We start from the raw sequence: 27,958 nt of genomic DNA on the forward strand, positions 1-27,958 counted from the left end.
TTGAATAATGAAAATAAACCTGAATGACTTTGATTTTAAAAATATTTTAGTAACATTGTAACAACAGTGACCAAATTCTCACAGCTGCAGCACTGTAAGAAGATGCTGCCTGACGTCTGAAACATTGTATTACGAACGTTGTGAGGTAAAGATTGGCCTAAAACGTGTTCTTAAAAGCCATTTATGGTGGAGGGATACTTGTAAGGTGCTGTGAGGCAAAATAGTCCCCAAAAAAAACGTTTTTTAATGCTGTTACGATTATCAACAACACTTACAAGAACATTAGAACACGTGTGGGTTCACTGGTGGTTTTGAATAGTAAATAAAATAGCAATTTTTGCGTTACGTACATCATGACCACCTGTTCCCATCACCATCCCTGTTAAAAAAACACTAAGTTGGCAAGTTTCTCCACAAATGAACCAGTTCATATCAAACCACTCAATGACTTTGTTTTAGGGCTGGTAATACGATGATCCTATACTGAGCTTGTCGTGGATATCACCAGTATTAAAATCACTTTCCACCTGCACATTTCATTAAAAAGAGAGTATAATTAATCGTGTTTAATTGGATTTAGTGCAACACTGTGTTGGGTGTTGAATACGAGTAATTGGATTCATAGTTTTTGACAGTATTTTTAAAACGTGGGACTTCTTTGTCTATCAGATGTCAGAAAAAAATAAATATCATGACACATCGTATATCGTAAAAACACTACCTGTATCGTGATATTATCGCCCACCTCTACTTTGCTTACATCTCAATGACTGAATTATACGGAAAATTTGAAAAATCGGTGGAATTCCCCTTTAAAAGAGGCTAAAGCGCGAGCGGTTTCAGACTGAGTCACTCTGATTCGACTCGAACATTTTCACTCCTGTTTTGAAAGATGCGGACAGATTTTGTTTGCATTGCACTGGCGGAAATGCGCCGCTAGGGGCAGCAGATGCCTGTAAGTGGGCGATTCTGGGGCACAGGCAGAACCTTTATGTCTAGAATCACAATTACTGGATTGTACAGAGCGCATTTTGTGCAGAGACCCGGGAGAAGAGAAGCGAACAACGAGCCAGGATGGGAGTCGAGGTCGAAACGATAACTCCTGGAGACGGTAAAACACCCCAAAAGGCCTTATATAATCTCGCGAAACGAGCGTTTACTTTGTTCCATCCACGTTTTGTCTATTTTTATCAAAATATTTCCATTTCTCCGCAATTTTCACCACTCGGGCTGCTTAAGCTAGCAGTAGCCGAGCCGCTAAACGCTAGCTAGCAGTCACTGGAATTAGCACAATAACATACTTTTTTATTTCTTATTCCCCTTTAGGAAGCACATTTCCCAAGAAAGGACAGACGTGCGTCGTGCACTATGTCGGTAAGTCGAAAAATTTCTATTTTATTCATCTTGCTCAACAGCGTGGGGAGTTAATGGGTCTAGATAGCAAAGCTGGCTAGCCGAAATTCAGTTAGCCTCCAGGCTAATCCGGACAGGATGCTCCGTTAACAATAGGCCATTTTCGCAGCCTACGAAACTGAGCTGAAGCTTAATTTGAAAGGAATGTTTAGCTGAAGAATATTTAGAATGTATTTTCTCAGTTTGTCGAGGAAAAAATGGTTGGGTGGCCAATTCATCCGCTATAATACGCTTCAGCTGCGAGTGCTAGCTGTTGTGAAAAATTCAGTCGACACATTGCATGTATGTGTTAACACTACTCCGTGGGTGTGAACAGCGAGCTATCATGATTTAACGTTAGATACATGACAGAACACGCCTTAAAATGTGCTTGTAGGACAATGTTAGAAGCTTATATTTGCGATGATGCCGCCCTGTTCCGATTAGAAACCCTATAAGCTGACTTTTTGACATTTTTCCAGGATTGGCTTACGTTAGTCTAACTGCAGTGTGGGTAGGCTTCATAAAATATGCACGTTTTTGATTAAGGTTACTGTGTTAAACCTCATTTGACAGGGTCGCTGACGGACGGACGCAAGTTCGATTCCTCTCGGGACCGAGGCAAACCCTTCAAATTCAAGATTGGCAAGCAGGAAGTGATCCGTGGTTGGGATGAAGGAGTGGCCCAGGTATCCACATTATTGCTAGTGAAAACCCTTCAGAGGTCTTTGACCTCATGGTTTCAAATCCCAGTTTTCTAAACGCGCTCTATATCCAGCCATATGCGCAGCCTCGCCCTTAAAGTCGGTCTAATTCAATAGGGAATTTCTCTCTCTCTCTCTCTCTCTCTCTCTCTCTCTCCTACTCCACTGATCTTCTACATTACTCTTATTAAATGGACATGGAGCAGTGCCACTACACTGATATCCATCTGTGTTTGTTTCTCAGCACAGAACATGACTCGGAGCTCTTCTCTGTTTTGTAGATGAGTGTAGGACAGCGCGCCAGGCTGACCTGCACTCCGGACTTTGCCTATGGGAGCAAAGGTCACCCTGGCATCATCCCTCCCAACGCCACCCTCATATTTGATGTGGAGCTTATCGGCTTGGAGTAGAAGCTTTGCCGTTCGACTCAGGTTTTTCCCTATTTGTTCTTTCAGGGTGAGTGTGGCAGCGTATCGTAATGTATTGTAATGTGTCTGACCTTTTCAGCTTTGAAAGAAATTGTTTTAAATATGTTGGAACCATGTTTATTAGGCTTAACTTCAATGATCACTGCTTGGACAGCCTAATTTTGGATTAACCTGTGTGGTGATCATTTCTATGCAACATAGCCCATAGTTTCTCCAGGTGCAGGGATCATTTTAATAGCTTGGCGTTAATCCCTCAAAGAGATTATTCTTGTCCTGGACAAGCTCGTGGCTTAACTGTCCTGCAGGGTTTATTTAACGGGCTCTTAGATTAGACCGTCTAATCCTTATTGATGTGTTTTCTGTAACATAGTTTAATACATCTCATGCTCCTTCTGACTGTTTTTCTCTTGTTCCTTTTGCAGGTCGACCTTTTTGGGGAACATGGCCTCCAGCACATGATCCCCGAAAGGGGCTAGTGTTGATAGCTACACCACTTAGCTTAGCTCTGTAATCCATGTGTATATTTTGTTATCTTTTTTATTCCTTTCTTGTTAGACATGACCATTGGTATGCTCTCACCCACTGGATGTTCACTATAAACCCCTTTTTCCCCCTTTCTGCTTTTTCTTTCTTTCTTGGTATTTGAGTTCTGCATTGTAAACATGATCACTGCACAGGGCTTTGGCTGAGCTGGTAGTCTGTACTCTGGTGGGGAAATTTGGATAATTATGAAACAATAAACTACTTGAAAATAAACATTGTTTATAAAAGGACAGACCTTGTCTCCGATTTCTTCTAAATATGGACTTCTGCAAGCCAAACTTTCCAATATTACGTCATGAATTTCAACAGCTTGTTGATGTATGGATAAGAAAAGTAAAGTAAAACCACTTCAATCATTTAAAGGCAAATTTTATTTTAAAACCACACCAAATGTATTCACAGAAATATCTAGGCCTATTTCAAAAACCTGTTCACTGGCATGTATTCGCTGACTGATATCTGTTTCTAACAGCATTTTGTGGCCAATATTCTGTGTGGGAAGTTACACTTCAGAAAATGCTTTTGCTCTGACAGCCATTAAAATAAGCCTGCTGTCTTATCTATTGGAAACTTTGTGCTAACGTGCATGCTAATCAACCTACACATGGAGCTCTTGAATTAGTTTCTGACATCCCTGATTTAAATCCATTGCTGGAGTTTTTCTGTGCAATCTCAAACTAAAACATGGCTTCGTCATCACATCTTTGATAATCTACCATTAAAATGCATAAACTGAGAAGCATCACACTGAGCTAATCTGAGCGCATGCAACGCAACCCTGAATTTCAAGTAATGCTTCTCACTTAGTTTAAAGTGAACTATAGTGCTAAACTGAGGGAAAGATCTTAAAGGAGGTTCAAAGTGGAATATCACCAAACTACTTTTGCTGAAGTTGACTGTAAAGCCTAAGTGCACTACATCCATACCTACTGTAAATCTGTATGTACAACTGAACATTGAGAATCAGCTGTACAGTGGAAAAGACATATACCAGACAGTTTAATACAGTGTATATTTGAATTGATCTGTAAAGCTAGCAGGCCCATTGCCATTTCTTGACCCCTTTGTGCTTCCTACATCTATAGCCAAAATTCAGCCTGAGTTTGCATTTTATTATACAAATAACTAAAATAAATACCTATCTGAATCCTGAATTCATAAAACAAACATCATACATTCTTGGAAACCTTAGGACATTCTTTTAGCCATAGCCAAATAAAACAAGCACTTTCTTACTCTATCCCATCATTTTCCCCATTGTATCAAAAAGCTGGTATTGGAGTCGACATTTCTGAACACATGTATAAGCAACAGAAAGACAGAGTGTGGGGAAAAAAAATCTTCAGAGACAACTAGACAGTGATCCACAACACATCACTTCAGGGAAGCCTTGTTCCATATATAAGGATCAAAGATAAGACTTGTCTCAGTTTTCTCAAGATCTACCGTTTTTGTCAGAAGTTCTCACTTATGGGCTCAAAGGCTAAAATGCGAGCCAACAAATGTTGATAGGAAGAGAATCAAGGGGAGGAAAAAAGGAAACCGACATACAATTGGTGGAAATGAGTAAGAGCCATGAAATAAGTAAATGCTGACATCAGTGGTGTTAACACTGAGGATCATGTGCCCCAAGGTTTTGTTGCAACACAGCATTTCTAGTGTATGGTTCAATTAAATAGCAAACCTTTTAGCCAAGTTATATAGGGCAAAGCTTGGGCCAAGTCTGTAGGGCAGACATTCATATTGTTGTTGTGCCACCTGTCCCAGTTGGGCCTCGGCTGCGGGTGCTGCTGACTCGCCTTAGGGAATGAAGTGCTACAGCACAGCAACCGCGTAGAAGCGAGCCCATGTGGTACATGGGCATTCCTTCACGCTGTGGCCCACGACAAAGCCAAGCCAATGTTGGAACTACCGGCACTGCCACCGCTAGCAGATCGATCAAAAAATAGCGGCTCCAGTGGCTCCTTTGAGGAACTTGCTCTTGCTCATCCTCCTCCTCTGTACTTGCCCCGCCCACACCATCTTCTTCTCTGACCTCCACAACCTTTACTTCCTGTGGTGCCTGCTTTGGAGGTGGGGATGCTCTAGGACAAGGTTGTTGGGTCTGAGGCATAGTCAACACTGTAGGCGTAGATGTTGCTGATGATGTTAACTCAACAAGGTTCTCTGGGGGCAAAGGCTCTGCAAGATATGAGATCTGGGAGGGCGAAATGGTGGCGGAAGACAGCGAAAAAGTCTGTGGCTCAGCAAGAGTGACATCGGATGCACAAGCTGCTGAAGTGATGATGCTTAGCTCTTCACCACCACCCTCTTCTTCAGAGATCCATGTGATGGTGGGGCTGCAGGCTTGTGATCTGAAACCTGGCCTGTCGCTCATTTCTGATGCACTAGGGGGTGCTGCTGGCGCAAGGGGAGGAGGTGGAGGAGGAGGTGGAGGAGGTGGAAGCGGGGCCTCATCTTGAGGGAGGTGCAAGAAGAGGTGATGGTGTGGGAGGTAGGCATGTGATGCACAGCTGCAGTTGTTGTTCACTGCATGGCATGGCCGGCTAATCGGCAGGACTGTCTCGCCGCTGCACAGCTTCTCATAGGTGGAGGAGCGTGATAAAGTGGAGCAAAGCGGTAAGGGTGGGACCTGTTCCGACAGAAGGGCTGCCTCCAGAAGGAGATGGGTGCGCCCGTCGCCTCTGGGTAAAGTTGCCGCTCCCCGGTTGGCAGGAATGTGGCGCTCCAAAGGAACGTTTCCGTTCCGGTCGGTGCCAGGCGACGTCTCGCTGCTCAGCCTGGTGAAGGTGGCACTCCGGCTGATGGTATGAGCTGGAGAGCAGCCGCAGGACCTGGAGGCTCCATACCGGGGCCCTAACCTGCCTACCCCTACCCCCTCTGACTTGCAGTCCTGCTGATCCGAGTCACGGATCCCCAGGTTGGACCTGACCGCTTCCACAGCCTGCTGGAGCTGACGGATCTCCTTCCTAGCTTCTTTGAGGGCCAGCTGGGCCTCAATGCGATGGCATTCTTCTTCAATCCAGTCTTCCTGCATCCGTGAGAGCTGCATTCGTAGCTCCCCTATCTCAGAATCCCTGCAGGGATATAAAATGATGACGGAGAGCAGAAGTAACAGCCAAATGAGGTGCTTCACTTTCACATTTAGTACTGCAAGCCGTCCTTAACATGTACACTTATCGCCTGCCAATCACAGATCTGTACCAAGCTATGTGAACTGGTGTCAAGGAATGCAGTAATATAAAAACTTTTACTGTACTTCAGGTATGAGGTTATTAGCAGACGTGTGGCCTGGCTTGTATGGTCTGCGTAGACAGCAAATAAACAAACAATTAGCACTAGCCTACATATACCTGACCACTCAGGAGACAGGAGGTATTTTTTGCATTTAAATCTAAAATCGCATTTTCTAAAATTGAGTCATCTTATACTAGTACATACTGAGCACATACACTCTCTGGCCACTTTATTAGGTACACCTTGACAATGATCCACCACCCAAATAATACCTGCTTAGGCCTATGGGGGTCCTGACCATTGATGAATAAGGTAAAGAAATTAAGCAGAGAAACTGCCAAAGGGAAAGTGAACCTGATAAAAATGGAGAGTTAGTGTATATACCAGTGTAAGTATCTAATAAAGTAGACAGTACATATTATGATATAATCTAATTTAAGTATTAAGTACAGAATCACACTCAGAGCAGATTATTATACTGTAAAATCCATCAGAAACATATCTGCTAATGACCTGTCCTGCAGCCTCTCCACATTCTCTTTCAGCCGGGCACGGAGGTGACGGATACACACTTCCTTCTGCTGTAGCGGGGTGAGGTACTGCTCAGGGGCCGGAGGACGGATGCCGTGATTTTCACTGCAGGCTGCATACTTCGCCTGCCGTCTAGGGCAAGACAAGAGAAGATCAAAGAGGGAAGCACTCCAATGAATAACATGTGCCTCAGGGTGTTCCATATCATGTACACCCAAGAAAACAAAGAATAAAATAAAAGAAGCGTATACTTTCAAGAGATACTTTGACTGTCAGGGCTAACGTATGAAAAGGGCGCATGTCCTTCACGTTTCTTGCATTTTTTTAATGATATTTGTGTGGTTTTATGTACCAAAATCGTTTTTCATTTTTCCATCATTTTCCAACATCTCTTTATCCTTTTATCAATATATAAATAGGCTGATGAACGCTATATGGCCAAAAGTATGTGGACACCCCTCCTAATTATTGAGTGCAGGCGTTTCAGCTGCATAGCAAGCACACCGCCACACAGTCTATAGACAAACACCGCCAGTAGAATGGATCGTACTGAAGAGCTCAGTGACTTTAACCATGGCATTGTCAATGCCACGTTTGCCACAAGTCAGTTTGAGATATTTTTGCCCTGCTAAATCTGCCTCAGTCAACTGTAAGTGCTATGATTGTGAAATGGAAGCGTCTAGGAAAAACAACAGCTCCAGTTCCAGTGAAGGGTGTTAATGCTACAGCATACTACCAGACATGGGACAGGAGCTGGAACTGGGTATTTCCATCATTATAAAACTGGAAAAAAGGTAATCATTGCAGAGCCTTCAAGGCCTTGGGCCTGACTAAGAGCCACTCTTGCTGATGTCATTAGGATGCGCACAACGGACATTTCTGTTAACTGAACCTCACCAATGACACTGTGTTCAGTTAGCTTTCTGAACCAATTCAAGGCTGCATTATAGCATAATGATGAATCAGCAGTTTTCTATGCAGATTGTTTAATTTACATATAATTTCCATAAACTATAACTGCCTTAACCAAGTCTGTATTAGATAGGGAAAACACACGCAAGTGCTCTCACTCCCACCATTCTCTCTCGACTCTTCGTTTTAGCCTGCTCATTTTCTTTCTTTTAGCTTTCGTCTTAGTTAAGCTTTTTAATGCGAGGTTATGTGTGCTTGTGTAAAAATGTTCACATGTTGAGATTATTTTTATCTATTTTTATGCATTCTTTTAACTTTTAATTTAGTTTCCTTTTTATTTTCCTGTAATCCTAAAAAAACACTTGGGGTATACTGCATCACAGAAATTATAAAAGTGTGTTTTTCATACATTTTTAAATTTTTATCTCAGTCATGCTTTGGTAAATTGCCAAACAATTCAATAGGCTAATTTTGGTAGCTTAGTTTTCATATATGAACTGTATGGGCCGGGGAGTGAATTGTATTGAAATATTAACACAACATATTAGATCAAACTCTTATTTTAAAAATGCAAGAAAATTAGTTTTTCCATGATGTGGGCCCTTTAAACACAGCCGCCACACATTAGCATTGTTCTCTATCTTAATGCAAATAGCTGCAAGCTTCCATCTACTAGCATCATATTTTACTTTTAGAAAGCAGAACCACCAATTCACAATGCCTTTCCTCTTAGTTTTTGCAACTGATTTGCAACAATATCCACATTTCATTTACTTCTAGCAGTATCACTTTCTAACCTCCTCATACTGGTAGCTTCTTAGAGTTTGCTAAGGGTTCAGTGTGAAAGTAGATCTCTCCCACAAAGTCTATTTTTGGCGTTCCAACCATACAGAATCTGGAACACGCCCCCAGTGGAGGACATTATCATAGTGTAAGACATAACGTGGTGCGTCTCACCGGGGAGTAGCAGGGTGTGAGCGGGGTATGGTGTTACTTTCTGTGCTCTTGCAGCATGATGTTGAGTAGCTGCTGCTGATGGAGGAGTCGCCACGGGAATTCCGAGCAGTGGCTGTCCCAGCAGGCCGTCTACTGAACAAACACAGACACAATAACAGTATAAACCAAGTATCAGTACCGATTAGGAGCATACATCTCGGTCCTCAAAATGATTTGATTAGATTTTGATTCTTTAGGAAATGATTCAACCTTCGTGCAATCTCTAATTTCATCATATGATTTAATTATTGTGGTATAATCATTACTTTACTCCCGCATTGCTCTCTAAATCCCAAACACATCTGTAAGGCTAGAGAAGTACAAGGCAAAACCCAGCAGTCCTTTTAGTACTTTATTTAGAAAGAAATTGCACACTTAAGTAAAACACTGTGGATATCTGTACGTTTGAACAAGACATAGATATTTATAAAATTATGATCTTCTCATGCTGTTAAAACCCAGAAACTAGCCTCTTAGAAACCAAAAATGAGATCCAAAAATCTAAAATCTTCGGGAATAAAGTGTAAAGCTTACAGAGCTCTTTCCAAATGAAAACTGACTCTGGTCTGTTTAGGTGAGGTTGGAGCTCTTCTTCAGCACAGACATCTAAACCACTGGTTTCATATTAGTGTAATTAGATGCTGAAATAAATTGCTGTTTGAGTTCACATCGCTTTCCACGCTGCACATGTTCACAATCAAAGTCACAAAGTCACCTGTCGCAGGTAGCATGTGTGCGCAATATACTATCTACACAAATATCTTTTACATCTAACGTAACTCTATGAACAAAAAAAGTAACGCAATTTTTGTTAATCAGTAACGTTAATGTCATTACAAGAATGTGAACTGTGATGCTTTACACTACATCGTTACAGACAGAGTAATCACATCACTGTAATGTGTTACTCTGTATCGCATTACTTTTGTATTGCATTACCTCAACACTGCTCTTTATATATATAATCGATGTAATCAACACATTAAGCTTTTATTCTTTTTGGATTTTCAGGTTTGAGAATAGCCTGATAATTTTGCTCTCTTGACAAATAATGAGCTCATACTCTACTGAATACGGTCATATTTTAATTTAAATTTTATTTCAATTTACTACCATGCTGGCTGTGTGTTATTTGGGCCAATTTTTATAAACCTTTTGCTTTAACCTGAATTTCAGCGTGTGGTTGAAAAGAACATATTAAAATAATCAGTATTTGGCTTTAATGTGCTATTTTTTATCTTTTAAAACGTCTGTCAAATTAGTGGATGGATTTCCACCTGAGCATCAGCACAGACAGCGCAGGAAATGGAGTACCTGCGTGGTCCAGCAGAGGGCCTTCTGTTAGCAGGGAGAGACATGAGCGAGGTGCCTTTCACGGTCGGCCTCCAAGAGCAACACACACCCCTTAGCACAGAACACTCTGAGGACACACACATCAAAAACAGGAACAGTATAAAGTTATTTTCTCTATGCTAGGACTAAGCCAGACCTTCTATCATTGTAATAGTCGAGATTTCATTTGTGAGAGCAATAAAATAGTCAGTGTATACATGATGTTTTGTACTCGGACAGACTTGCTTATGTGGTTACTGATACTGTGTAACACTGTTATCTAGAAAATGGAGAAAAGTACAGACACAATTCAAGCTTTAAACTGTCTTTTACTGCTTGGCTATTCAATGTACATCTGCCCAGTTTTTAAATAACAGTAAAACAGGCACTTTCAGTGAATGGAGATCATTTTATGCCTTTTTCTTTGGTGACAAAGTATTAATAAAAGTAATGTTTTCTTCCGAAAATGTTATTTTTACACCTCAGGCTATCGAATGAGACACTATAAGAGCTATTTTCACCACAAATAACTAAATGACAGGATTTAACACAGATCATTTCCCATTAAGCTCATATTAATGCAGTAAACACGATGTGAAGTATACAATATAGAGTATAAAGTAAGGTTGATAATTATTTTAATGAAAATGTTTCCATTAATATCTTTGTTTCAAGCTATTTTTCTTTTAGGTTAATTTAAGGTTGAAAAATGGTTAACAGGGTTCCCTAAAATAAGCTAGCATGTAGTTAGCGTGTAAGGCCGCACATGTTGCATGCTAACTACTAATAACCATATAGTTTACATAAATTAAAGAAAAAAAAACAATTAATTATTAGGGAAAATCCTACTTCTAACATTAAACTGCTTGGAAATGAACCAAATGACATTGTAACGATGGTGTTATGGACTTTAATGATATATTTCACAGGGGACTTCAATGTCAGTGAGTTAGGCAGCCCAAACCCACCATATAAAAGGTGGATACAGACATTTTAAGTGCTTTTGTGATCAGTTAAATGCTAATTTTGTTCATTTTAAGTAAGTACAGACTTACATAAAAACAGCAGTCACTTGCCAACATACAAAGTCTGTTAGAGATTCCTTAACAACTCGACACAGTGTGAGGCCACTGTGCAATGACTTAGGTGTGCAGTTTGCACAATGCTAATTTGAGGGATTTTAGTCTTCATCACTTGTTAGCTACATTAGCTTAACAGTACTACCGCAAAACTTTAGACACCACACACGTCTTGGCTGACTGGGGCATTTGGGGTAAGGGGACATGTGTAAATCAGATTTTTGGCTGAACCATCGCTTTAAGTGCTGATGTAGCTACCTGAAAAGTGGTCTAGAGAAAGAAACCTACTCAACCATGAACAGGACCATTTAACATATTAAATATTAAAAAGATTCTTACAATTTTTGAACTATAAGCTGCCCACTCAGTTTAATTCTGCCTTTTTGATCATCTCGGGAGCAGAACAGAAAAATCTTAAAGTGATACTGGAGCATTTTCCTTAGTTTCAAGCGTTAGCTTAGCTGCCTGTATGTGGGTCAACATGGAGAGACACCTATAGGGATAGAGCTGCATAATGAATGACTTAATTTTAAATCAGAACTCTTGTTGGATTCTTGCTGACTAAAGTATGATTTGATCAAGTGACTGTCTGAAATGCGACTGCACAAACACTTTGCAGTTGAGTCAGAGCTTACAGCTGAAGTACAGCACAGTCTCTGTATTAGAGGAGCAGAAGTGGCTGGCGATTGTTAACATGGTGAGAAATCTCACAGACACTCGCTCTTGAGAGAACATCATATCGTTGAGTCATCGTCTCTTTCCCTGCTGAAATTAATTCACAGAACTCTGTCGGAACACTTTAATATCTTTAGACGAATCTCATCAGGACAGTGGTGAGGGAGGAGAGCCGAGAGACAAAGCAGAGTTAAAATACAGCGCAGACTGGAAGATGGCTACTGTAATAACGCAGATGTTTTATTAAAGCGATAGCTCGACAAAATATCAAATTTACAAAGTGTTCCCATTCAAATAATTTAGTCAACCATCCAAGACATGTGCTGTCTGTAGTTTGCTTCTTTCGTTTTGCCCAGGAGCAAGTTATTGCAGCCAAGTAATGGAAGCGTATAGCCGCCTGAAATCATCACACACTTGTGTGAAACTGTGTCAAGTTGTAAAAGGTCAAGGGGAACTAAATGTTTCACATTTTTCACAAATTTAAAATGTTAAGATGTAAACAGTCATTCAGTTTGGTTTGATACTGTTCTAGAGAAACCTACAGAGTCAAAATAGTTCATAGTGGTGATAGGAACATTGTATCTCCGTTTTTCATTTTCTCCAGCAGCACTGCTGTGTCTGATCCACTCGTACCAGCACAACATACACTAACAGACCACCACCATGTTAGTGTTACTGCAGTGCTGAGAATGATCCACCATCCAAATAGTACCTGCTCTGTGAGGGTCAATGGGGGTCCTGACCACTGAAGAAGAGGGTAAAAGGGGGCTAGCAAAGTATGCAGAGAAACAGATGGACTACAGTCTGTAATTGTAGAACTACGAAGTTATATATAAACTCGAAAACCATGTAGGTTGACTGGTCATCATTTTAGATAGTAAATAAAATGCCTATAGTTGTAGACATTGTGACCCCTGGTTCCTATCACATCCACTGTAAAGAAATCTGAGTGGTTAAGTTTCTCTACAATGAACAATTTCACATAAAACCACCCTGAATGACTTTCTTTACATCTCTACAACAGAATTATGAGGACATTTTGAAAAAACAGGGGAATTCTCATTTAATATGTTATTTATCTGACATTCTGTAGCCTCTTTGGTTTGATAGAACTCATGATTTTGTATCGATTCTGTGTTTTCTTTGGTCAGTGTCAGTGTTCTTTTACTACAATACCCGGTTCACATCTACCAAACTTAAATAGGCCTGGCTTAATGTTCAGGTCTCAAATGCAAAATCAACATAATACTGATGAAGATATGATGACAATACTAGATAATACACTCACATCCTTGGAAGACACGTTCACCAAGTTTTCTTTGAATAATCTTTCAATGTGCTTGCAATCATTAGATTTGTCCGCTTATGGGGATAGGGTTAGATATTACATATTTCCACCACAGATGCCTCCAAATCCCCAAATCCTACATAGTGTTGCTTTAAAAACAGTAGAGGCCATCTTGAAGCTTGAATTTATTTACTTTACAACTCAACATGGTTTGAGGCAAGCATGTAATGATTTATATGGTTCTTATGCTAATTGGTGGGTATTAGCCTCCATTATTTGTAACTACATTAGCCTCATAGCTCCAGTACAAAAATAAAGGAGCAAACTTCAGACACCCAACATGCACTGGATGATCCGAGTACATCTGCAGTAAGAAGGAAACTGCATAAGTTTGATAAAAAGAAATTTGTAATTTATTTATTTATTCGCTCAACTAATGTACAAGACAGATTGAACAAGACAAAAAGGTAAAAATGGCTCTGGTATATTAACTCGAATAAACTAGACAAGTTATATAAGAAACCAAATCTGTGACAAAATTAATGTCTATGGCCCAGCACAGGTTGTGGAATTGCTTTGCTGGCACTTTTATAGCATGAATGGTTGCCTAGCAACCTAGCATCCTGCCCGGCCTGATAGCAAAATTGAAAATGACAATATGCCAGAAACAATAACGTCTCCGCAAAGACGTGATGAGAAACATCATAATGAGAGAGAACATTTTGGACCGGACATCACATGAATGAGTTGATGTCACAGGAGAAGTAAAACCTCAGACTGATGAACAAAACAGAATCAGACAGATGGTCTCACAGACACAGACGTACAGCAATTCATACACATCAACATGAACCGTTTCTGGACTGACCCTGAGCGTGTCATTGTCTGATATAACAGTGACAACCATGTCACACCAATTAATAAAGTAACAGCACGCTAAGAGTTTTTTCATTTGGGTTTGTTCACTGTGCTCATGATTATGGTCCAAATTTGAATGTGTTCTGAATATTACATAATGCAGGAAAGTGCCACTTGTGACGGCCAAAATAGAATGTAAAGATCGCATATTGGTATAAATGGGCATCGTATCAACATGGTACTTAACATCAGGCCATTTTGCTCAAATGTGCTTTGAATTGGGCGGACATTAATTAGAACAGTGTAATGGTTGGTATAGTGTGGTAGTAACACCTCTGCCCTTCATGCTACAGACTTGGGTTTTATTCCGTGCCTGGTCAAGCACCCTGTGCTATGCCAATGAGAGTCCTCAGGCAAGACTCCTAACACGAACTTCACCTGCCTGTGTAAAATGATCAAATTGTAAGTCACTCTGGCCAAGAACATCGGCTAAATGCCATAAATGTAAACGGAACATCAACGGTGGGCTGATGTTTTTCATGCACATATCTGCCTATACCAATATCAATGCCACTACATAAAGGATAACAAGTCTGTTGTTAGCTCATGGAAGAAAACTTTAATTTAATCAAGCATGTAGATGTGTCACGTGTACATGAACGCATTACATATAGGAAAATCAACATTATCTCTTGTAAAAGGAAAAAGTTCAGTCAGCTAATGACAGAGCTTCGCTAACTTGTTTTGCTTGTCTTATTGACTGTACTCTGGGTGTTAAACGAACAAGGAATTTGGGGGTGGGTTTTTTGGGGGGAACCTTGTTTGTGCCTGATTCACCACTATCCAGCACAAAAAAGTTTAACAAGTTATCCCCAGATGTGCTTTCACACTACCAGATCATGTCTGGCCTGGCAAGCCTATAAATGTGGGAGAATGAAAAATATGCACACTTCTTTAAACACAGCAGCGTCAGCTAAATCTTCTGCTCTTCCAGAGTACAATAAATACATCACAAAATACAGGGTTGAAATAATCAGTAAAACCTAAGTATCTGTCCAATGCCAATAATTTATGAGTTATCTGCCAACACTGATATGATTCTGAGATCATCGTGCATCACTACTTTGAATGAGATGGTCATCACCTGTATATGAATAGTTTGGCAACTCAACAACAATGATGTGCTAGTGTTAGTTCTCCACTGCTGCTAATTAGCTTTACATTGTTGCTTATGTTCGGATTTGGAGAGGATATGCTGATCCTCTTCAACAGATCAATAAAAGTACAATTCTTATCTATTTAGAAGTACTACAGATGTTTCACCAGAATCCCCCACAGTGCCGTAACTGCTGAGTGTATACTAAGTGCAGTGAGGGAGAACATTACTTTTAATGGAGTTGAAGGTGCCCCTAAGTAGGCATGTTACAGCAAGAGCTGATAGGCAGGCAAGGCTGGTGGAGAGTTTAATTCAGGACGTTTGGAGCTGCAAAATCGGAAGCTAAGAGATACGACAGCTCACACCTAGCAAGAAGATGTGACTGATGATAATCCTTTAATACTTCATAGGCGTCCCGTTTGTAATCTCCTCAGTTATCGCTTTGATCCAAAAAAAGAAAAAGAACTCTGATCCTGATTCTCCTTTGAATGGAAGCCTACAGAAGCCATGAGATAGTTATCATTTTCTGGACTGTTATCTTGAGATCAGGTCTTATTTGTCTTGCGATCTCAGGACAACAAATGTTGTTCTCGAGATCACAACTTATTTGCCTTGTGATCTCAAGATAAGGAGAGGTGTTTTCTGGAGATAACTTGATTATCTTCAAAATCTTGAGATCATAAGGAAAATAAGTTGTGATATCGAGAAAACAATAAGTCGTCACCTCCTGATTACAGTCCAGAAACTCATAACGACCTCATGGCCTCTTGGGACATATCTTTCCATTGCCTATGCACAGTCCAAAAGTATACAGACACTCCTTATAATTAATGTATTCAACTACTTTAAGGTGCGCCCATGTGTTCAATTGAGCACAAGCAGATTGGGATGAAGCAGCCACACATGAGCCACAATGACCTCACTAATGTTCTTGTTTCTCACTATTTACTACTACTTATTATTAACTATCACACTACTAATATCCTTTTTGTCAGAAGAGATGCTGGATGAGCAAGTCTCTACAAACATCTGGACATACAGCACTAAGTGGGCATCACGAAACCTTATTATAACACAAGGCTAATGTGAATGTTAAGGAAACTTTAAGGAAAAACTGGTGAACAATTTTAAGGGAAATCTAAATGATCTAAATGATTTAAGCTTTATCATCAGATTTGATACAGCGTAAGACAGAAAGACCTGACCAGGGTGAACATTAAGCGGTGCAGTGCAGGTTTACTACAGGACTGGAGCTGGAAAACGCTGACCTAGTGGGGGGGGGTTAGTGACGTCACGTACTTCTATACTGCAGGATAGCCCAAGTCTCAAACCAGCCCAGACAGTGAACATTATTAAAGACACTGAACTGAACAGCCAGTCTATGTAGAGTCGAAGGACATGTTGTTGACATCAGCTGTTCGTTGATCCCCGCTCGCATCAAAGTGGAGCAGAAATAACGTGCGGCAGAATCTAACTGTAGTCCGAGCCCACAATACATCTATAAAAGTGCATGTTTTTCCTCTTGACACCCAGCGATCCACTACAGCCACTACAAACCAAGACAGCCGACCTTTGCATAACAGTCTGCCGATCCTGCACCGTCAGCCACAGCAGCTGCGTGTCCTACATACGGCCGCCGCACGGCTGACGCTCTAGTCGCGCTGGAGCCCAAACTAAAATATTACACGCAGAAAACTTACACTGAATCTCTTACCAGCTGACGGTTCGAGGTTTGTCCTCGAGGCCAGGTCCGTCCTCCATCATCCCAGCAGAACTGAGCGGAGTTTGGGTTTCGGTCTCTGGGTGGAACCTGTGGACCGGAGGGGGCGGAGATGCAGAGATGCTTCATGCAGATGGACGGATGGAAGCTTTTCTCCTCTCCATTAGAAGCTTTATTGAACCAACTAGATTACACTGAACAAGAGCTCATTAAACGTAAACACAAACCTCATAATCCATTAATACAAAAAAATAAACAATAATCATAATAATAATAAAAAAGGCAGATTGTCGCATGACGCTGTAGTGATGCTTCTTAAAGAGACAGTATCCACCAAAATAAAGACCCGGCCAGAAAACAGAGATGGGTTAACCCCCAGCCCTTCCCATATATACTAACAAAAAAAACCCTAATTTCTTTCCGTTTGGTATTAAAAATATCTTATTTTGTTATGGTCATAAATATACAACATTTCAGCATTTAACCACAAACATAATAACCACAAAACACAGAAAAGTCCATTCATGGAATATCAAACAATACTGCCAAATTTACATATTTAATAAACAATCTCAGATTTTGTCTACATTTCTCCACCATTAAACCGTTAAGATGTAAAAAAAGTCAGAGTGGTTTGATGTGAAATGCTTCATTCTAAAGAACCATGCAGAGTCAGAACTGTTTAAAATGGGGATGTAGGAACCAGACGCCTGAAGCCCCCTGGTTACATATATGCTGCCGGATGCCTGAGCCATCCTTTTCTGAGAATTTTGAAATAAGCCCTTTTTTTAAAAATTCATTATGGTCAAAATGTGCACGCAGTGTGTTGTAAGGCAAAAATAGTCCCCCCCAAAAACCTATTTTTTCAGATTTACCACTATTTTACCACTATAAACATTACATAGGAAAAACCCAAGTCACGTGTGGGTTCACTGGTTGTTTTAAACAGTAGATAAAAAGGCTATATTTGCAAAGTCATACAGGGCCCTTTGGTTCCTATCACCACACCTGTAAAGAAGTCTGAGTCAGTAAGTTTCTCTTTAAGTTTCTCTAAAATTTCACATCAAAAAAACACACTAGAATAAAAATAGATGTAATGACTTCACATCTCTACCACTGAATTATAGAGAAATTTTGAAAAAAAAAAAGAAAATACAAAAACATTAGTCATAACTTCTACACAACTTGTGTGTATACATTTCACATTTTAACTTATTTTTAAAAAAACTCAAAGGTATGAAGTGCAACTCAGTAGAACTTTAAGCAAAAAATGCCTCAAAGAACAAATCCAGCCTGTACACACATCATAAATGTAATGCTGTTCACATGTGTAAACAGCATTGCACACCCTGCCTGCTCCGGTACCTGATCTGGGTTAACGTACTATGAACTATGATCTGATTTAATGTCTGGCTGAAAAGAGGCACAAACCCTGCTCAGCTTAATAAACCCATTCTGGTTTGTACCAGTGTAGCTTCTAGTTTATTATGTTCTGCAGGTGTCACTATGTGGCCCAGATACATGAATCACCAAAGCTCTAAATTCAACAAAAGGTAGGGCAACATGCTACAACTGTGAGTAACAGTGGCGTGCAGTACCTAAAAATGATCAGAATAAATTCCATTTAAATTATGCTTACTGATCATTAGACCAGTCCTTAAGTGCCCAGTGAAGCTCACACTATAAACGGTGCTATATATTAAACAACCACACAAGAGTAACTATGCTTATTTGTCTTAAAGCTTGTAAAAAAGAGGACCAGGGGTGGCGATGATGTCACTGTAGGGGGTGCTCTGGTGCAGGTCAAGGGCTCGTTGTTTCTTCAGCACCAAGAAACAGAAGAATGTGGCTGCGACTTTGAAGCGGCTTCTCCTTTCACAAAGACTGTGAAGACTGAACACGGCATCGGGGCTGCTGCTCTGATTCTGGTATGAAAAATATATTAACAGTCATCATCAGTACACAGAAGTATGCACAAACACATACAGGATGCACACCTATACATCTGCTCTCTTTAGGAAACCCTTTTTACAGCAGTGATGCTCATGAAACGTTGTCTTAAAATGATTACAGACATCATTAACATCACAGTCAACAACGCAACTCTTATCAACCCCTTACTGACCGAGTGATCTACTGATACAACCAAACCACTCTTGAAACAATCATCTGATCACAGTGATCACAAGTTTTACTAAGATATTAGAACTGAAAGTTAAATGTCCCATATCATGGAAAACCACAATTTCCTTGATTTTTCTAAGAAATCTGCATACGTAAACACTGTAAAAAACATATGTAAAAGCTAAGCTGCAAAAACAGCCTGTTTTGAATTTACTGTGTTTTTCTGTGCATTTCTTTGTATCTGCCTATTCAGCCCATAGGACTTTAGCTCTGCCCATTTAAGCTGAAGTTATAAGGAGTGTTTCAGCCCAGACTGCTTTCTGAACGAGGCAAAATAGGGCAGTCAATAACAGCAGAGGTAATTTACATTTATCAGTCTTAAAAGGCACAATAGCAAAACACAAGGCTGTTTAATTCCAAGTAATAACAAAGGTTGGAAAATGGTCATTTAAAAATTCATTACAATTGTTTTTGGTGCATAAAAACACAGAACGGAGAAACACTAAAACGTAGGATATGGGCCCCTTAATACAGCATCGCTCTACCAGGCATTCTCACACAGCATCCATGCATTTGAGGTTTTCCTCAAGTGCGAACTCTGTCATGTCAATCTATGACATGAACAAGGGTAACCAACAGCGCTCCACTCAAAAACAAGTTGCATCTGTGCAAACTGTCTGCCACTTAAAAACTTAAACAGTATCATTAGAGTGTGTATCTGGCTGTGATAACCTCTAGTGTGCTGATTAAGTTTCTGTCTTCTGCAGGAAAGCCCCCCCCCCCTTGTTTTAATCTTCCTCTATCTCTTAATCCTTCCATCTTTAAATCTCTGCCTTTAGCTGCTCAGCATGTCACCCATGATCTGTATCATAGCTAGGCCAGGGAGCAGTGATGCCTGTGGCGTGAGGTGTTCTATTATGTCTTACTTTAAGGGCCTGGAGGAGATTCTGGGCTCGAGTGGTCATTCTCTTCTCTTCAATGTCCTGGGTGTCCAACGCAGACTGTTAAAACAAAGGGAAAAGGCAGAATACAAGCGTGTCATAAAAATAATAATATGCAATGAAGTGAGCGTATTTGTGTGTGTGTGGGTGGGGGGGTGAAGTAATGTTGGAGAAAACAGAGCAGAGCACTAAAAAGACAAAAGTAACATGAGAAAAGGACAAAAAGACACAGAATAAGTATGTTTAAAGCGTTACTGTCAGTAGTTATTCTTTCTTTTTCTTAAATACATGCAGGGGCCCCAAAAGATATTTGGGCACTTCAACCATTTAACCACTGGTAAAAAAAAATTCATAAGGTTACTTCATAAAATGTTTAACAAAATGATATTTGTTTCAGAGCAAAAACACTTTTCAAACTGATGGTAGACACTTTGTGTGGAGAAAACCTGGAAAAAGAATTCCAACCAGTCTGCTAAGGGCTCTGTAAAGCACAGAGGTGGAAACATCAAAGTCTGGGGCTGTTTTTCTTACAGTGGTGCTGGTGAGCCTGTGTTCATTGATTTGGATCATGAACTCAGAAGTGTACAAGAGCATTTTAAATGCTAACCTGCTGTCTGAAAAGAACTGCTCAAACTAAAACAATCTGAAACATGCCAGCCGCCTTTGGAAAGAACAATTTGTCAAAATTTACAGTCTCAAAATGCTCTGTTTAAAACAAACACCACGTGGTTTGACATTTTGTTTGTATGGCAGACATGTCTAAATACTTTCTGGGGTCACTGTATGTATATTTCGCACTACCTGTGTCTGTGTTTGGGTCTGTGGGGTTTCCCTCTCCACTCCAGATGGATGTACCAGCATGGATTCTTCAGAGAGTGGCTCAGGATACAAAGCCTCCAACCTGCTCTCCTCCTGATGGAGAGGGAGAGAAAAAGGAGGAAGGTGAAAGACAGATCAAAAATAGGCTGGTGGAAAAAGAACAAGGTAGGAGTAGGAGGCTGTGAGAGAAAGGGAGAGGGAGGGAGAGAGAGAGAGAGAGAGAGAGAGAGAGAGAAAAGGTAAGGGGAAGAGAGCTGAAAATGGGAGGGAGTAACGTCAGTAAAGAACAGAGAATAACAGAGCAGTAAAGGACACAGGTGAGCAGTAGGCGAACAGCGAATGACTACATGTTACCAAGTGAAGGATGACAATAATACAAAGCAGCCAGTATAGGGAGGACAGATGGCCACAAAATTATTTTAAATAAACTGTAATGCTGAATAAAAAAAAACCCTAAACCAGCTCCATGCGTATGGACATATAAATATATTGTTCATGATTAAAATATCCTTCTAACAGTACACAGTAAATAGCAATAGATGTACATTTGGAGAAACTGTCTGTGTTAGTTTGTGTGTCTGTGTGCACAGCACTTACTTTGGCAGTCTCCCAGGACTTAAGAGGCTCTGTGTGGGTGATGCTCGGCTCTAAGAAGCTGCCTGCCTCTGGTTCTCTGTCTGGATCCACAGTCTCCTGGAGCAAGCTTATCTCCTCCGTCAAAGAAACGGAATTGTTCTCACCATTAGCTGCACACGTAAACACATACATGTGTCAGGAAAACATGCAAAATCAAATTATAAATAAATAATATTTTAAAAAGACACCTTTATCAGGACTCTATTATGCCTCTTGGTGGTTGTTGTGTTGTGTACTATAATTTTGTGCGTGTGGTATGTTTTACCCTCTCTCCCCTGCTGCCTCATCTCCTCGGGGTCTCTGTCCTCTACCACTTTGCCAGTCGACCTCCGTCTCCCAGGAAACATATCTCTATGGAACAGCTGGAGGAAAGAGGAAAGGACATTTACCCAGGGTGCAAGACTGACTGAGTAATTACCCAGAATGCATTAGTTTGACAGAATAATGATAGCTTGTGCTGTCACTGAGAGGCTGACATTTGAAAATGGACAAGTGAAGCAAGTCAAAATGTATAGCTGTGAATGCCTGTACCTATTTTTAACTCACTACATGATACAAACATGCAGACCATAATCACTAATCACTGATGCACAAAACATCATGGGTACCCACACTGCACAAACATGGCCAAATCCGTAGACTTCCTCGAAGACCTCCATTTCCAGAAACATTGCACTTGCTGCTGTATTTCATTCTGATTTTTAGAGAATGTGCTTCTATTAAATAAACATCCTTGATTCTTGACTTCAGATTCAGATTTTTCTACAGTTGTGGTGTTTACAAACCAGGGGTAGCAAATACAGCCATTTATTTTACGATCAAAAACAACCAGTGAATCTACATGTGTCTTTTGAGTTTTGATAATGGTAAAATAATTGTAAATTTTCTGCATTCATGGATTCAAAACTTGGTTTCAGGCCAAAACTCTTAAAACAACCATAAAACATCTTCTTAGGAATCAGGCAGTGTATTTACACCCATTTCATGAAACAGCTTTCTCTGAAGTAGCTTTTAGAAACAAATGCTTCAGATGTCTGGTTTCTACCACCAGTGTAAACAAAATTTTTCTTGGTATGTTTTTGTATGATGGAACATTTAACATCAAACCACTCTGAATGACTTTGTTTAGATGTTAAACACTTAATTATGCAGTTAGAATGTTAGAATTCTCCTTTTTCTTTCTAGATGTTAGTAGGAACAAATGCATCCAACAGCAACTTCAGCTCACATTAAAATGCTTTTACCACTGCTGAAATGTGAGCTCTCACCCTGAGCTAATGAGTGACTGTAATACATTGAGTAATTATTCATAACATCAACGGAAATGGTTTCAGCACTGACTTTCAGTGTGTGGGTGGATATTGATTAGCACTTAGACTGCACAGTGCTGGCCAACTGTCACCAACATGGCAAAGAAAACCCATGCGTGAGCTCTTATCTGCTGGTTTAGTGTAGATCCATTCACATTTGCTAGTATTTAAAGCATATATAAATGCATCACAGAAGTTGTTCTGTATCCCACTGCCTTGAATAATGAAAGCAGGTGTAGAAACAGTAAATAATTATTAAAGCATAATTTTGTTATCCAGCCTTTGGGTGTATATATGCCTGTATTACCTTCTGCAAGTCAGTGTGTATGACTGGAACACAGAAATGTGAGAACAGATAATCCACTCCTCCATTCTCCTTCCAGTCCATGAGCTGCCGTGTGGGTGGAGCTATGTCCAGTGAGGTCATAAGGTCAGAGCAGTCAGCTAGCTGGGCTCTGATGGCTTCATTAGAAAGCTCCTTAGACTGATCTACCACCAGCTTCCTCTTCCGGCTCCCTCTCTTCCTCTCTGAAGTGGCTGAAAATAAGAATCAAGTTGAGACTAAATCAGTCTGGCCCAAAGAATAAAGTTCTTAACTAATATTACATCATTAAATTTCCCTTTTGTGGACAAAAACAATCTAAAGATATTTGGTTAAAGGGCCCGTATCATGGAAAACTAATTTTTTCTCTTTTTAAAAATAGAACAGTAGCATATAAACTTGTAGCTTGAAGAGTTTGATGTAGCATGTAAACATATACATCCATAAATGTAAATTAAGCTGCAAATGTGGCCTGTTTTGAAATGACTTTTTGTGATGTCACAAAACATCTTTACACATCCACCTATTCAGCTTATAGCAGTTTAGCCATGCCCATTCACACTGACGTTTAAGGACTGTTTCAGCTCAGACTGCTTGAATGTGGCACAATACAGGGCAACCAATCAGAACAGAACCTTAGAAGTCTTAAAGGCACAGAGGCAAAAACAGCCTTTTTAATTCTAAGGGATAAAGAGATGGGCATGCAAAAATGAATTACAACTTTTTTTGGTAAACCCACACAAATGTCGTAAGTGAACCTCACGGACAAAAATAAAATACAAGTAAAATAAAAAAATGGGCCCTTTAATAAATTATACAATTTCAAATTGTGGGTTATCTTTTTGTTGAGTTAGTAAGAATTATTTACATCACAGTATCAATCACAGCTTATCACAGTATCAATAGCATGGTAATATTCATATCACAGGACAATGACATACTGGTCCTCACTTTTATACCGCTATACCACCAACCCTTAACTGTCAGACAAAGAGACAAATAAATATATAGTGACCTTCCTATGCACAGTGCCCCCAAGTACAGAGGGGCTGAACTTTGACCCAGCCTTCAGAGGTTTTCTGGTTACTGTACACAAGTTTATAAAAGAAAACCTCTCTCTCTGACCATAAATCAAAAATCAATTTCTGATCATTCTATCTTTGGAGTAGACACTTGCGTGTGATGACCACAGGCTCAAGGGCAAAGCCTTCATCTATATTGTCCAGCAGCGTGGTCTCATTGATGGTAGGAGTCTCGGTCAAGGCATCTGAAGCAGAGTGTATAGGTGTGGCAGTCTTTGGAGCTGAAGCAGTACAAGAAATAAATGAAAGTAAGTAACATTTTCACAAAAACAGTGTTTTTGTTGTTACATTAAAAAAAACATTTTCATGCAAAATGGTCTATGTGTTAAGGTCAGATGAACTAGTAGTCACTCCTAGTTACACTGAGTTACCAAAAAAGGGGGAGAGAGTAGACAGTAATTACCTGTTACACTGATAGCAGTTGGTGGGGGTGTTGCAGGGAGCTCATAAGGTGAATTGCCATTGGAGTCAGTCAGGAGAGCATTTTCATTCGCATTTGCTATGAACTCTGTAAGGAGACAATATGCTCGATTTCAAAATTGAGATTCATTTCTGCCTGCAGTCTGCATAAAGTTGAGAAGACTTATTAAACTCAACGTTCCCACCACATTTAATTTAGTTTGCCATTAATAAAGAATAATAGCAGAGAATGAGCTTGTCAACTGCTTCTATGGATACTGTGAAATGACAACAAAAACAAACACAATTAATCCATATCCGGTTATGTGCCCACTATGCTCCTTGTTCATGTCTATGCATAGCATTATTTCAGTAATGAATTATGATAAAATCGTTAGTATAAATGTGACAGGTACAGCAGATGGACTCATGAATCAGTTGCTGTGTTAGCTCTTAGCAAATTCCTTTCACAGAAAAGTATTTTAATGTCAATATACAATATTTATTGAACAGCTCAATGACTCAATGATGCAAGAGAAAATGTGCGGGACAGGATAAGTACCAACAAGGTCAAAAGTCATCCCCTCATCACCAAAACCATCACCAGTTGTGCTGAGAGTGTGGAAACTCATGTCAAACAGACCCTGATGAGACTGAGTATCATCCCCTAAAACAGAGAGGAAATAATCATTTGTCCATGTGTTGATCTTCATTATTAAACATGGTTCTGATAATGCTTACAGGCTCTTACCAATGTCCTCCATGGTGAGAAAGCTGTTTCCAAAGTTTTCTTTCAGAGTGATTTCCTCTGTGCGACTCTGATTCAGGGAGAAGTGATCTACCACGTCAATGGTGCTGAAAAGGAACACAACTCAGTCACTTTACCCTTGAATATTACAACGATCCGATCAGTCTAATAAGTCAGGGACGGGTTTCCCAAAAGTATCTCAGTGTTAAGATCAACCTAATTGGTAAACTGCCATTTAAGAATCATCTTTGTATTAAGATGCTTTTGGGAAACCCAATCCAGATGAATATGTGTTATTTTAAGGAAAACGGGGAAATACCTGAGATCAGGCAGCTGTAAGTCAAAGTCAGTGAATTCTTCTGGCAGTGTAATGGCCTTTAACATGGCCTCCATGCCTTCCACAGGCAAATCAGTCTGTCCTGTGATGACAGAGCAAACACATGACTATTCGTAAATATCATGCATAGTTGTTTTGACCTCTACTTACTATTTAGATTTGGTTTCATGTATCATTCATTCCCTGAGAACAAGGAAATTCACTATTACTATTATTTAACAGACAACAAACATTGTTTTCTTTTTTATAATATTTAGAGTCAATTTATAATATAATATCACAATGGACGCTCTTTAAAATACACAAGTATTATGCCATAACTTTTTGGTACCATTTAAATAAAGCTTGTAACAAGAGCATGTTCAAATGCTTATTTAGTTCCAGCTATAAATATTTAGGCTGTCACTTAAAGCTCACTCTGCCAATTCTTACTGCATCCCATCTCAACCTTATCTCCTCTATCAGATACATTTCACTTCTCCCTAGTGTTAAAGTCTGTGATAGTCTGAGTCAGACTGGGTTCAGACTTACAATTGCCACACCATTCTACCATATACTCTTTAGTAATGTAAAGTAATCATAAGAATAAGCGCAACAAATCTAACTAAAGAGCAAACCAGTAAGGTCTCAGAAAGGACATGACTATTGTGCACAGATACTTCCAAAAATGCTGTTTACATATGTAACTATTTATAGTGCTTTTAAAGCCACTGTAAAGAGGGCACAAAAAGCTCTTAGTTTAAGCATTCAAACTTTTCAAAATATAACACTGTAACTTAATAGACCTCACTTAAGCCAATCTTAAAACAAAACAAACTAAGATGTTTTGTCTGCTGTTTGGAAAAAAAATTACTCTATTGTTACGTTGTCAGACTTGTTATAATAGAAGAACCCTTTATATAAGTCATGCAAAGAGTTCTTTGAGTGTTCATGGGTCTATATAGCACTATTCTCTTTATGAAAGAACCCTTGAAGAACCATTATTTTAAGTGTGTAGCTACACTGAGTCATAGTGGCAAAAATCAGGGGTTGCAGTAACCTGGTCGAAAAGCCACTTTGATTTTAACCAAAGCATCATTGCAGTCCGCAAGCAGATATTTGGCTTTCCTAGAATATATCCGCACAACGCCCAGGAGCAGGTGACCTGAAGTCCGCAGACCAATCTTGATCTGGCAGAAAACAATGAATGACACACATACACAAAATGAGTATGTTCATTTACAACATTGACAATTAACTTCTTGTTTTGCCATATTTACTAAACAAAACCTAAATGTAGTATTGAACTCCCAAAACCTAATAAGTGCAATATACAATACCGGAGGAGAAATGATATCTTTGATAGTCATCTCTAAGTTGCACTCAAATACATGAGCTTTGGTTATCTTCTTCTCCCAATGAGCTGCAAGCCAGATCCTGGCCAGGGACCCTCGTTTGGAGGTGAAGAGTTGAGTGAAGAACTCCATCTTGAGAGATGAGAGATTTTCTCACAGAATACTTTTTTCTAGAGCCTAGTTTGTGTCCCTGGGAAAACGATAATCATACACCTTGATGGACATTTTTTATCACAGGCAACAAACTACAATTCTAACTTTCGTTTCACAAACTATGGTACAGTTCAGAAAATGTCATTTTTTCCACATGCATTATTTCTAATTTAGCAAAGATATAAGCGGTTACCGCTACTACCCAAATATGCTACCTAAAGATCAGCACGTAACATTACTTTAAATAAACAATGACTCAAGTACAAATTAAAACGTTGTTAAACAGGAGGTCAAAAGGGTAATAATATTTTCTATAGAACTGCAGTGGTATTTCTTACTAACTCCATTTAGCAACATAGGAACTGCGCTATTCTTCTTTTTTTGGATCCATTTGGTCTAAAATAAAAATCTGAAGAGAGGAGTGGGCAACAGCAGAGCAGTCCAGCTGCTGAGTCAACGGTCCTAAAAAAAGTCACTTGTATCTAAATAGGACAAAAAATGGGAATACGGGGGAAAAAGATTCTTTCTGTATAAATATACATGTGCATTTGTATTACCATTAGAAAATACTCAGATAAGAGCAATTACAGCAATTCTGTACTTCTGTACCCGACACAGAGTCTATATATAGGCCTATTTACTATCCACCAGTTCGGAGGATTGACCTGGAAACTCTTAATACGCGGTTGGTTAGCAAATTAAGAGTAGCACTTGTCCTGACTGGCAGAAAAGGACAGCAACACTTTCAGCTGCACAATGGTGAGATAGTTTATCTAATAAACCACAATAACTCTTCAGTTAACAGTTAGTGTGTTAACGTTTAACATATATATCAGTATAAACGGTGTAAACTTAGCTCGTAACTGCAGCTAACTCGTAGCTAACTAGCTTGCTAATCAGCG

General features: G+C 39.7%; 3 protein-coding genes across 5 annotated transcripts; 1 reads left to right on the forward strand and 2 right to left on the reverse strand.

Moving 5' to 3' along the window:
• The first annotated feature begins 960 nt into the window (after positions 1-960).
• Positions 961-3,299, forward strand: fkbp1aa (FKBP prolyl isomerase 1Aa). 2 transcript variants are annotated; one of them, XM_036579086.1, is made up of 5 exons: positions 961-1,111; positions 1,327-1,374; positions 1,969-2,081; positions 2,378-2,552; positions 2,947-3,299. In XM_036579086.1, the coding sequence occupies exons 1-4, from the start codon at positions 1,075-1,077 to the stop codon at positions 2,504-2,506; spliced, it is 327 nt and encodes a 108-aa protein (XP_036434979.1). In that variant the 5' UTR covers positions 961-1,074; the 3' UTR covers positions 2,507-2,552; positions 2,947-3,299. The 2 variants fall into 2 exon arrangements, with proteins under 2 accessions (XP_036434979.1, XP_036434980.1); XM_036579087.1 differs by having other exon boundaries at positions 2,378-2,527.
• Positions 3,300-3,421: 122 nt separating this feature from the next.
• LOC118813642 (syntaphilin) lies at positions 3,422-17,010 on the reverse strand. 2 transcript variants are annotated; one of them, XM_036579084.1, is made up of 5 exons: positions 16,846-17,010; positions 10,058-10,163; positions 8,705-8,836; positions 6,818-6,967; positions 3,422-6,144 (listed from the first exon to the last, which is right to left on the reverse strand). In XM_036579084.1, the coding sequence occupies exons 2-5, from the start codon at positions 10,099-10,101 to the stop codon at positions 4,806-4,808; spliced, it is 1,665 nt and encodes a 554-aa protein (XP_036434977.1). In that variant the 5' UTR covers positions 10,102-10,163; positions 16,846-17,010; the 3' UTR covers positions 3,422-4,805. The 2 variants fall into 2 exon arrangements, with proteins under 2 accessions (XP_036434977.1, XP_036434978.1); XM_036579085.1 differs by having other exon boundaries at positions 16,832-16,926.
• A 1,577-nt stretch (positions 17,011-18,587) lies between these two features.
• On the reverse strand, positions 18,588-27,035 carry rad21l1 (RAD21 cohesin complex component like 1). Its single transcript, XM_036578047.1, has 13 exons — positions 26,889-27,035; positions 26,609-26,738; positions 25,552-25,651; positions 25,236-25,339; positions 25,047-25,151; positions 24,489-24,593; positions 24,181-24,306; positions 22,989-23,218; positions 21,637-21,733; positions 21,333-21,481; positions 20,715-20,828; positions 19,902-19,976; positions 18,588-18,776 (listed from the first exon to the last, which is right to left on the reverse strand). Exons 1-13 carry the CDS (start codon positions 27,033-27,035, stop codon positions 18,588-18,590), a joined length of 1,671 nt encoding a protein of 556 aa, XP_036433940.1.
• Positions 27,036-27,958: the final 923 nt, after the last annotated feature.

This window comes from Colossoma macropomum, unplaced genomic scaffold (genome assembly GCF_904425465.1).
Source record: "Colossoma macropomum unplaced genomic scaffold, Colossoma_macropomum, whole genome shotgun sequence".
In the NCBI taxonomy this organism is placed as follows: Eukaryota; Metazoa; Chordata; class Actinopteri; order Characiformes; family Serrasalmidae; genus Colossoma; species Colossoma macropomum.